Source organism: Phaenicophaeus curvirostris, chromosome 2, assembly GCF_032191515.1.
Source record: "Phaenicophaeus curvirostris isolate KB17595 chromosome 2, BPBGC_Pcur_1.0, whole genome shotgun sequence".
NCBI lineage: Eukaryota > Metazoa > Chordata > Aves > Cuculiformes > Cuculidae > Phaenicophaeus > Phaenicophaeus curvirostris.
Window position 1 is genome coordinate 92,499,826 of NC_091393.1, and position 11,201 is coordinate 92,511,026.

The 11,201-nt window shown below is 39.8% G+C and overlaps 1 protein-coding gene across 5 annotated transcripts in view; it reads left to right on the forward strand.

Annotated features, from left to right (window-relative positions):
• Positions 1-9,869, forward strand: part of EML4 (EMAP like 4) — a 162,637-nt gene extending 152,768 nt beyond the window's left edge. For all 5 annotated transcript variants that reach the window (XM_069852899.1, XM_069852900.1, XM_069852902.1 and 2 more), the window contains 3 exons: positions 1,014-1,112; positions 6,418-6,548; positions 7,051-9,869. In XM_069852899.1, coding sequence (XP_069709000.1) covers positions 1,014-1,112; positions 6,418-6,548; positions 7,051-7,515 — 695 coding nt within the window. In that variant the 3' untranslated portion in view covers positions 7,516-9,869. The remainder of the gene's footprint in view (positions 1-1,013; positions 1,113-6,417; positions 6,549-7,050) is intronic.
• Positions 9,870-11,201: the final 1,332 nt, after the last annotated feature.

Below are 11,201 nucleotides of genomic sequence, written 5' to 3' on the forward strand. Positions count from 1 at the left end.
TCTGTAAATTGAAAATAATATATACAGTTGCACAATTAGTGTCAACAGTACCAGTTATTTCGGGGTAATAAAATCAGTGGTTCTGTGCTGCTATTCTGTTCTGAGATTTCTTTTTTTAAATTTTATCTTGGCTGGTGGTGTTGAAGTCTAAGCAAAGTAATAATACTACTTAATGAGTTAGTGGTAATAATGCGTTTGTGATTTTTTTTTTAATATGTGAAAATATGAATTTAATATATAGTGGTTACGTCAGAAGTTCAACTTGCATAGTGTACATCAGTCTGTTTATAAATTAGTTTTTGTATTCTTGTCTGCCTCTGGCTTTAACAAGAGCCAAGAATACTGTAGATCGGTTCCTGTATAGGCAAGAAGAGATGTCAGTTTAAATAACTGTCAACTTAATATGTTCTTTCTGCCTGTCACAACTTAGGTTTCAAATCAGGATAGTGCACATTTTAGTCTACCAAAAAAAAAAAGTGTTGGTGTTTATAATTGCCTGTAAAGGAAAGCAAAGAGCTGTGACTCATTAATACTGAGCTGATGTACAGAGAGATGGACTCTCTTTTGGGAAACAGCCTTTTCTTTTCAGGTTACAATTTGAAGAGCAGTCTAAGGTTCCTCTGATGGTAGTTTCTCACTGTTTTAAAAGCAGAGCTTCCTGAATGATAGATTGAATTTTAACACATCAATGAAGCTGGTGGACAGGAGAGATTATTCTATTACAGACTCTGTTAAAGCAATTTGTAGAGTATGTAGCAGGGGACCCAAGCTGCAGGGAAGTGTTTTTGAAGTATGCTGATCTGAAGAGGGAAATGAGAAGTAAATGTGACTCGTAAATATCAAGCCAAGTTTTAAGTATCTAGAATTTGATAAAGGCAATAGTCTATCTTTGCCACTACAATGTGATTCCAGATTGGGTTTAAGATCTGTTTATTTACTGTTTTAGCACATTCAAAGAGCACAGTGTAAATCTAAAATTATATTACATAGTTCATCATTAACTGTTTTTACAGGGGACATTCCAAGTGGCTGTAAGCTAATCAGGAATCGTTCTGACTGTAAGGATATTGATTGGACGACGTACACTTGTGTGCTAGGCTTCCAGGTGTTTGGTAAGCACCATTTATCTTGCTTTTAAGCTATTCATACTGTGCTTTTATGTTTTATTTTGCTTCAATTTGTCATTGGAAATACAATGTTAATTGATTATTGAGAATGACAATAGTATGATACCGTAAGCTGTTTGGAGTTTTAGGTAGGTAGCAGAAATAAACAGGAATGTGCCATTTCAGGAGCCAAATACTGTTGTTTACTGCTGGTTTGATGAAAATATCAGCTCCTATTAGCCTGAAAACTAATGGTTTGAACCTAATGGGTTGTGTATGTGTTTGGTTCTATTCAGTCTGTCTGGGTGAAGTAGAGAGTGGATGACTGTTTGCTTCTGTGTGTGTAAGCCTTGATTGATCAAGAATTGGTCCACAGCAGTCATTTCCTCACTGTCTTTGCTACTGTGACTGAAATAATAGTGCAACGCGAGTGCCTTTTTTTTAAAATGGAGTATCAGAAGATTCAGGAGACATTAGAGAAAGTGAAAAGCTTAACTCTTGTTGCTAATATGATATCTTTCTCCAGCAGAAATGAAAATACTTTGTAAGATCTGAGGCTATTCCGTGGCCTTGGAGCTGAACCAATTTTACATTTTTTTGCAGAATAATTATATCTACCAGAAACACGGAGGTAGTAGGCAGTGTCTCAGTTGGTACTGAACTTTTACCACTCTTTGGTGGTAGAGCAGACATAATATGGGTAGCAGCTCTGTAAATCCCAGTGCTTTCTCAGAAGTATCCTTTATTCCTGACATAAGGACTTGAGGTGTGGGAGTGCAGAAAGAGTTTGGTTTCACATCTAGACCATTGGCTTTGTCTCTGTAATAGCTGTCAAATAGAATCTACTGGTGACTGGGGCCAGGCTGGAGATAATACGGAGTTCCCATTACCACTATTTTGAGAAGCCTTTTGATGTTTTCTTTTTAAAAAGTGGATAAGTCTGCTGATCTTTTATGCCTTCCCTTTTGAATTAATACAAACTTTAACCACTGTGAATTAAGTTTAATTAGTCTTAACTGCTCTCAACATCTCAGTGTGCCAGAGGGTCTGTGAGCGAAGTAGATGAAGGAGATAATATGGTGTTATTCTAGGGCAGAACAGAATATATTTAAACTGTATAGCCAAGGTTCATCATGCCTGAGTTTTATGTTGTCTGGTAGTCTGACACCCTTTGCAGAATCTGAAAATCGTGGCTCAGTCTCAGACAAAGGCAACTGTTTTCCCATTAAATCACACAGTGCAGCTAAGCCAACCTAGCAGATACTCGCTACCCAAAGGTGAAGTCTTGGCTTTTATCCGAGGGTCAGCTGGCTCAGGGATCCAAATAAGCCAGGGGCTGCTCACTTTGATGCTCAGGAAAGAGGGTTAAGTTCATGGGATTTTGGCTTTTGGGGTATGTGTTTTACTAATTTAGCTCTGTGGATAGTGTGTCCGTAGGCTCAGGCACTGCATAGTTGTCAGCAGAAGAAAGAGGATGGAAATGCATGGTTTGGATGAGAATAGCATCACTTCTTTTTGGCAGTTGATATTACTGTATTGGCTCAGCAGTATCATCAGTCTGCACCCTGAGCACTTGAAATCACTCTCTCGTTTACTGCATATTTCCCACAGTTTCATCTGAGCAAATTCTTTTTAGAGGCCTACTGCTGACTAGCAGACTTTATTAAAATCAAAGTGCTGCTGTCATGCCTAATTGCAAAGTCCTATTATTTTGTATGTTTTGTTATTTTTACAGTTATTAAGAATTAAGAACTTAATCATATTAATGTCTTGGGTTTTCCATGTTTGCCTGATGCACTGAAAGCAAAGACTTATCTTACCTTTAAAGCCACTACGGGAATTTGTGAACACAAAATATATTAAATAAAAGATGCAATCTTGGATATTAGTCTTTTTGATCTTAAATTTAAAAAAGGAGGAAATAGCATAGCTGTTTAGCACAGACATCCGAAGCTGGTAGCTAAAACTTGGGGAAACTGTTTTGAAGTTCATTTATTACTCCTGCTTGATGACAATATTTTATGTGTAGAATGCGGGAGAAAGTTAAAATTCATTCATTTTCAGCTACTTAAAAGTTCTTAAATAGTATATATATGGTATTTTAAATCGTATTCTGATGTGAGAGCACTAAAATGTTGGTGAATACTTTCCTTAGCATTTCATGTCTTTATTTAGTAAAATACATAGAGTGTAGTTTATTTGCATTGTAACAGGCTTGACAAGCCACCTTTGTTATTCTTCAGAAAAAAATAAGGTTTTTGTTCTGTGCACTGAGAACAGAATAAAATACCCAACCCTTTAAAGTTAAATGCTATTTGCTATTTTGCCTGAAACCAAGAAGAGATAGTGTGGGAGTTTTAAAAACATGAGGTAATTCTAAGTTGGCAATTTGTGCTGTATAAAAAAGTAGACAGCACATGTTTTTTATTTTCCCAGAATCAATAGTTGTAAGGGAGGAGACTTCTGGAGGGAACAGGAGGGAGCTGCACAGGCAGTGCAAGCAGGGACAGGGAACCTGGGGTGTATGTAGGGATGCTGCCTGGTTGTGTAGGGATGGGGTCAGAAAGGCCAACATGCAGCTGGAGCTGAACTTGGCAAGGGAAGTGAAGACTAACAAAAAGGGCTTCTACAGGTATGTCAATCAGAAAAGGAAAATTAAAGAAAGCGTAACTCCACTGATGGATGAAAATATTGACCTCGTATCAGCAGACGAGGAGAAGGCTGCAGTACTTAACAAATTTTTGCCTCGGTCTTCACTGACAACAGCTCTCCTCACCCTTCCTGGGTAAATGGGTGGGGGGTAAACCCCCTTCCACTGTAAAGGAGGATCAGGTTTTTGACCAGCTGAGGAACCTGAACATATATAAGTCTATGGGACCTGATGAGATGCTTCCCAGAATCCTGAGGGAATTGGCTGATGTGGTTGCCAAGCCACTCTCCATCATATTTGAGAAGTCATGGCAGTCAAGGGGAGTCCCTGGTGACTGGAAGAATGGTAACAGTGTGCCCATTTTTAAAAAAGGCAGAAAAGACTACCCTAGGAACTACCGACCTGTCAGCCTCACCTCTGTGCTTGGGAAGATCATGGAACAGATCCTCCAGGAAATTATGCTAAAGCACATGGAGGACAGGGAGGTGATTAATGGCAGCCAGCATGGCTTCACCAAAGGCAAGTCCTGTCTGACCAGTCTAGTGGCTCTCTGTGATGGGGTAACCACAGCAGTGTACACAGGAAAACCAGTGGATGTGATCTGTCTGGACTTCCATAAAACCTTTTACACAGTCCCCCACAACATCCTTCTCTCTAAATTGGAGATACAGATGTGATGGGTGGACTGTTTGGTGGTTAAGAAACTGATTGGATGGTCGTATTCAGAGAGTAGTGGTCAATGGCTCGAAGTCCAGATGGAGATCCATGACGAGTGGTGCCCTTCAGGGGTCCATACTGGTACCTGTGCTGTTATCTTCTTCTGGTATCTTCATTAATGATATAGACAGTGATATCAAGGGCACCACCAGCAGGTTTGCAGACGATACCAAGCTGAGTGGTGCAGTTGTCACACCGGAAGGACGGGATGTCATCCAGAGTGACCTGGACAGGCTGGAGAACTGGGCCTCCGAGAACCTCATGAGGTTCAACAACGCTGAGTACAAGGTCCTTCACCTGTTTTGTGGCAATCTGCAATTTCAATAGAGGATGGGGGCTGATGTGATTTAAAGCAGCCCTGCAGAGAAGGACTTCAGGTTGCTGATTGAAGAAACTCAACATGAGCCAGCAATGTGCACTTGCAGCCCAGAAGGCCAACCATATCCTGGGCTGCACCAAAAGAAGCGTGGCCAGCAGGTCGAGGGAAGTGATTCTGCACCTCTATTCCTCTTTTGTGAGACCTCATCTAGGGAACTGTGTCAAGGTCTGGAATCCCCAACATACAAAGGATACGGAGCTGTTGGAATGGGTCCAGAGGAGCCTACAAAGAAGATCAGAGGCTGGGAGCCCCTCCCATATGAGGACAGACTAAGAGAGTTGGGATTGTTCAGCCTGCAGAAGAAAAGGCTCTGAGGACACCTCATAGCAACGTTCCAGTACCTGAAACGGGCCTGCAAATAAGCTGGGGAGGGACTTTTTATAAAGGCCTGTAGTGATAGGAATAGGGACAATGGGTATAAATTGGAAAGGGGCAGATTTAGACTAGATATTAGGAAGAAATTCTTCACAGTGAGGGTGGTGAGACACTGGAACAGGTTGCCCAGGAAAGCTGTGGATGCCCCATCCCTGGAGGTGTTCAAGGCCAGATCAGATGGGGCCTTGGGCAGCCTGATCAAGTGGGATGTCCCTGCCCATGGCAGCAAGGTTGCAATCTTTAAGGTCCCTTCCAACTCAAACCATTCTATGATTCTAAGAAGAGTCTTCCATGTCTGATAATAGACGTCCCTCTCAGTCAATCAGACACACTGTTTTGTGGGGTGGAGGGTGAAATTTGAGGGTGGAAAATTCCTCATAATACCTGACTTAATCAGAAACCTAAGTCCGAGTTGTAAAAATATGATGTCACAGGTACCTCATAACCCCTTGCTTACGTTTTGTTCATCTTGCAGATGTGATTAATCATTTTTTATATGGGAATCTCTATGGTCTTTATCTTTTGTTATATCTAGAGCCTCTCCCCTCCTCAGTTTGTTCTGTGCTTTTCGTCCAGGCAATGTTGTTATTCTTTTGTCTAGACATATCAGTGTCATTCGCTTCACTTAAAAGCATATTGAATTGTACTTAAGCACTTGACAGCACTTATATCTATGAAGCTTGTATAGGCTGGGTTTCTGTGCAAAGTATCATCAATCAGTGGTCTCCTTTGATTCACGTAAATACTCAAAGGTGCTCCAGATTTAAGAAAAAAAAAAAAAAGAAATCTTTGTATAACATATAGTACCTAGGCTTCTTCCATGCTTTGGCATCAGTCTTGCTCTTTTAATGTTTGTGCAGGAATGAAAGTGTTAAATAAAGAGTTGCCAGTTTTAGCATCAAACTTAAGATAAGCTTTAAACAAGACTGAGGTTTTGAACAGGAAACTTATCAAGCCCAAGAAGCTGTCCTGGCCGAGGCTGACGGTTTGGGGGAACAAGGGCGACATTAGTCTAGCAAAATGTTAATGACATTAACTATAATGTATAATCCATTTTCCAGTTAAATGTCCTATTTACCTTGCTAAGCTTTCTGTTTCTCGTAGCTTTATAGATTTTATTTTTGTATGGATTGTCTTTTAATTTATTTCTAAAACTACCATCACTAAATGTCTGCTCTATTCCTTCCTAGGAGTTTGGCCTGAAGGATCGGATGGTACAGACATAAATGCCCTTGTCAGATCCCATAACCGAAAAGTGATAGCAGTTGCTGATGATTTTTGTAAGGTCCATCTTTTTCAGTATCCCTGTTCCAAGCCAAAGGTGAGTCTAGACCAGTCTATTCTGTATGCTTGTTTGCACTACGTGAAGCTTTCCTTGCCAGACACCAGCTTCCAGCACGGTCGTTTTGGAACCTGGCAGCCAAATGACCCATGTATATCTGAGAACAGTGCTACAGGCAAAAGCATGGGTTTCCTTGTTAAGGTTTATAAAATATATATATATAAAAAATAATAAACCTCAAAGTGAAGTAGCAATAGTTATCCTTAAGTTCTGGAGCAAAGGCTCGGTGCTTCCTGTTGGCTGGCCTTGGTGTTGAGCCCACTGCTTTTTCTTTAAAGATCTAAATCTGTCCCAAGGTACAAGCCTTAAGAAGAGAGGGTGTATTGTGGGGGGAAAGAATAATATAAATATAGTTCTTTAGTGTTATGAGAATAAAGAGCTCTCTTGAAGGGCTAATCAAAAACAGTAGTAGATTTATATTTCAGTATCATGTGCTCTTCTAGTCAAGCATGTGATTTATCTTTTTACTTGTTTTCCATAGGCTCCAAGTCATAAATACAGCGCTCACAGTAGTCATGTGACAAATGTCAGCTTCACCCATAGTGATGGTCACTTGATTTCAACTGGAGGGAAAGACATGAGTATTATTCAATGGAAACTTGTAGAGAAGGTAACTCTACCACAAAATGACATTGTTGTAGACATCGGTGCAGCCAAAGTGCCCATTGCTGCCAGCGAAAATGCTGTGCAATCTCCTGTACCTCTTCCGCAGTCTTTTAATGAAACGAACCAAAATGAAAGTGTAACTGGCAGCTCTCCAGCTTCTTTGGAGAGCAACTTGGAGCAGTCTGCAGAGGCCAGTGAAGAGCAAAGTGAGGAGCAGAGTGAAGGGAGCAGCCTGGATCCCGCTGAGCCCAGTTACGAGGAGCCCTCCAACGAGACCAGTGAGGAGCACAGCGAATCCACGGTCACAGAAGAGCAGCAAGATAACTCACCAGTGTCTTAATGCTCACAGCTCAGGCGGTTGTTATTTTCCCTCGGTGCGCGTGCTTTCATTACAGGGTGAGGGTTCAAATAGGGAAAAGTAGCTGAGATTCATGACCACTCCAGTTTTTGAGTTTCAGTAAGATTTTTAGTCTGAGCTTCCGTTCATTGTGTGGAACCATCCCAAGGGCCTGGCTTGATGGTCTGTGTCAAGATCTAATCACAGTTAGTAGTGGACATAAACATAGATCCATTTCAGTTCTGAAACTGATGTCAGAAAGTGGCATGAATATATACTAGAAAAAAAGGTTAGCTCTGAGACTTAGCTGAAGTAGACCACCTTAACTATGTGAAAATGCTTTCTGAAAGAAGAACTAAGCTGATGGGAGGTGCTGAATTATTCCAGCTGGGGAGAACTGTGCTGATTTTTCCAGGTGCAAAGACAAAACAAAACAAAAAACAACAACCAAAAAGCTCTTTGTGGGCTGTTTTCCTTTTTTTTTTTTTTCTTAATAAGAAAAATAGAGGAAAAACAATGTAACAGTGCCACATGTATGGCAATGCCTTCTTGATCTAACGCATGCAATTTTCTAACACTACTAATTCCTTATGGAGTCTTGATATGCTCGCAGTTGGTCTGCCCTGCCCTGGGTGCTGCTACTGCTATGGCAAATCCTGTCAGAGAACCATGTCAGCTGTTCCATTTTCACAGACTATTTAATAACAGACTAACCAAATACAGGTATTTTTCTTTTTTCATGACCTGAAAGTTGATTTAAACTGTAGGACATAACTGTCTCTTCAAGAATTACCTGCCTAGAGATTTTGCAACTTAAGAGAATCCTTACAGTGACTTTGATGTGAACAGCAGAGGAAGTGTGGCAAGAACACAGAAGTCAGATAGGATCCAGAGTTAAACTTTAAACCTTCAAGCAGAACTTGTTCCATCTCTTGTAGGAGAAATATGAATACAGTTAACTTAAATTATTAAATTGGTGCTTAGGATTAGTATATTAAGTTGATAATTTTTTTTCTGAATTTTTAGAGGTAACTCTTAAGAATCATTGAACTGCAATCTTTTTTCTCCATAGCTCCTTTAGCAGTTGTGATATAAGAATACAGTAACTTAGATGATGATGTGATTTTTTTTTTTCCTCCTTCCTAGACTTGTTTATCTACTATTTTTGTGATTTTTGTTTCCACCCCATCCCTCCTCGGGTTGCTCTAAGCCATGCAGCTCTAATGTGGCTATACCTGGCCAGTTATGGGATATCTTGGCATTTGTTATGCATTTGGAAAGTACTTTTTTTAAGAAGTTTGTCAGATGGCTACATTTTTTTTCTTAAGTGCATAAGTTTCCTACTTTAAAAAGATATAGATTTACTGACAGATATCCATTTCCTATGTACTTGTTTATATTTTGATTATGTAGAACTTTCTTTTTTAATTTGCTGCATTGTGCTAGTATTTTTAGTTCTTAGTTAGAATATCATGTTTAGAAACTTTGGATGAGTTCATAAGTCTTAATTGTGCAAGCGTTTACGTGATTGTGCCATTCCAAAGTGCATCAAAACTGTCATTCCCTTACTAGTATCTTCTCAGGAGAAATGCTACAGATCAGGTATTTAGTCATCATTTGGAAAGATAAAAACAAATGGACTCCCAAAGGACATTTAGAACATTTATATATAAAATATATAAATATATATATACACACACATATATATAAAAAAAAAGTATCCTCTTGTTTACAACAGTTCCAGAAAACCTCAAAGTAGTTCCCTTCAGATGGAGGGAGATACAGATTCCAAGCAACCCATCTGTTTAAACTGTGCTTTGTACATAGAGTTTTACTGGAGAGCTCTCATATGCCTGACTCGCAAATTTGCCAAATAGCAGCAGTGGAATATGAAAGTCGACTCATCAAAGTACTTGTTTCCAAATGAGGAATATGCTGTAGTATTAGAAAATAATCTTAGTAAAGGAAGAAGGATGCTAGAGCTAACAAGGCACAGAGCTCTCTCTGTCATTTTTATGAACTCCACGTAAGCAACACATTATGTTTTAGAACATCTGCCATCTGGGGTTGCCATGTAAAGTGAGAGTTTTAGTTGTGATATTCTTGTGTTTGTAGTTCAGAAGACTCTACTAATATGCAAAAAGCCTTACAGCTTTCAACTGCTGGCAACTACTGTTTAACAAATAATTAAATCTGTGATAATGGATGGGAATGGGTGGGTTTATGTAACTGTAGATGTTTTAGAAAAATAATTGTGAATGAATTATGATTAAGAGTGTTTCATGTGAAGATGTTTGAGCCATTTCTATCTATCATGCATTCCTGTCTCAAGGCAGAAAATTTTGAAGATTAAAAAAAATAAAATAATCAAAATAATAAATTGCACTGTCTCTATATCCATTCTGGTTCCCCTCCTGAATATAAAGTGAATGCTGTGATCGCAGTTTTAATGTCTGTTTCTGTGATTTTGGAAGAAAATTTTTAACTTGTGCTTTTCTGATAACCTCCCAAACTACCTAGAATTAAGTTAATTCATCATCATGAATAATGCTGGCACACCTAAATACTGATCTGGTTAATTTTTTAAACTTTTATGACACTTCCTTTTTCCATTTTTTTATTAATAGCCTACTAGCAGTATCCTACTGTAGCTAATTGACAGGCAGCAGGGGACTGCAAAATAGGTATTTGTCCTGCTGCAAAGCACAGTCTACCTTTCAGGGTTCTGCTGGAAGTTTTCTTCTGGAAGTCATGCAAAAAGTACAAGCTTATTTTGGATATAACGTGTTAAGTACTGTGATGCTTCCACATTCATGGTAGTCTGTCCAATTGCACGTGATGTGTTTGAGCTATTGCTTGTGAAAGATTCTCAGTCTTTTAGAAGGCTTTGAATCATCTCGGTTTCTTGCAGCTGGTTTCTGTCCTTCACAAAATAGGAGGGTGGGGTAGAGAAAAAAAGAAACCTGCGAGATAGCTAAATACCTCATGTTTATCCTTGCTTAAAGGGGAGAGAAAAACAAAAACAAAAACACATCACTGCCACCTGCTGAATTTGACTGGAAGCCTCAACAACTCGTCTTTCCCACCAAATTGTCAGGAGAGTGCTGCTGTTCTAACTTGAGCAACAGGCAGATGACCTAAGGTCATACTGCACTGTTTCCAGCATACTCACAACATCATGTACCCATTCACAGTTGGGGGCAGCTGTGCGGTGGTGTGCTTTTCTAGGCTCTACTCCCTTTCTCTCCAAATTCAACAAAAGGCTTTCGCTAACTCTTCTGCTGGGATGCTCTGTAAGGCAAGAGTCTTCCTGAAGAGTAGGTAAGCTGGTCTTCTGTGTTCTCCCCTCAGTGTGGAGGCAGGATAGGGCTCCAAGCACTCCCTCTTATTTGGGATAGCAGCATCTGCTGCCGCCTTAAGTAGCTGCAGTGATGGTGTTTGTCACGTGGAGCTGAAGTTCGGGGTGGAAGCTCCAGTGAAGACGAAAAACTATGACATCCCATTTTACATGACTGAAACTTCAAATTCTTCATTAAGATGTTTGCTTAGGTTGCACAGTAAAGCATTTGAATGTTAGGAAATGCTAAGCTCATGGACTCTTGCACTATGTGTCCATGTTGGGTGTATGTTGTGCAAAGTGGATATGACCGAAAACTTAGGGGTTTTGTTCCTCTCATAGTAGTTCTGGG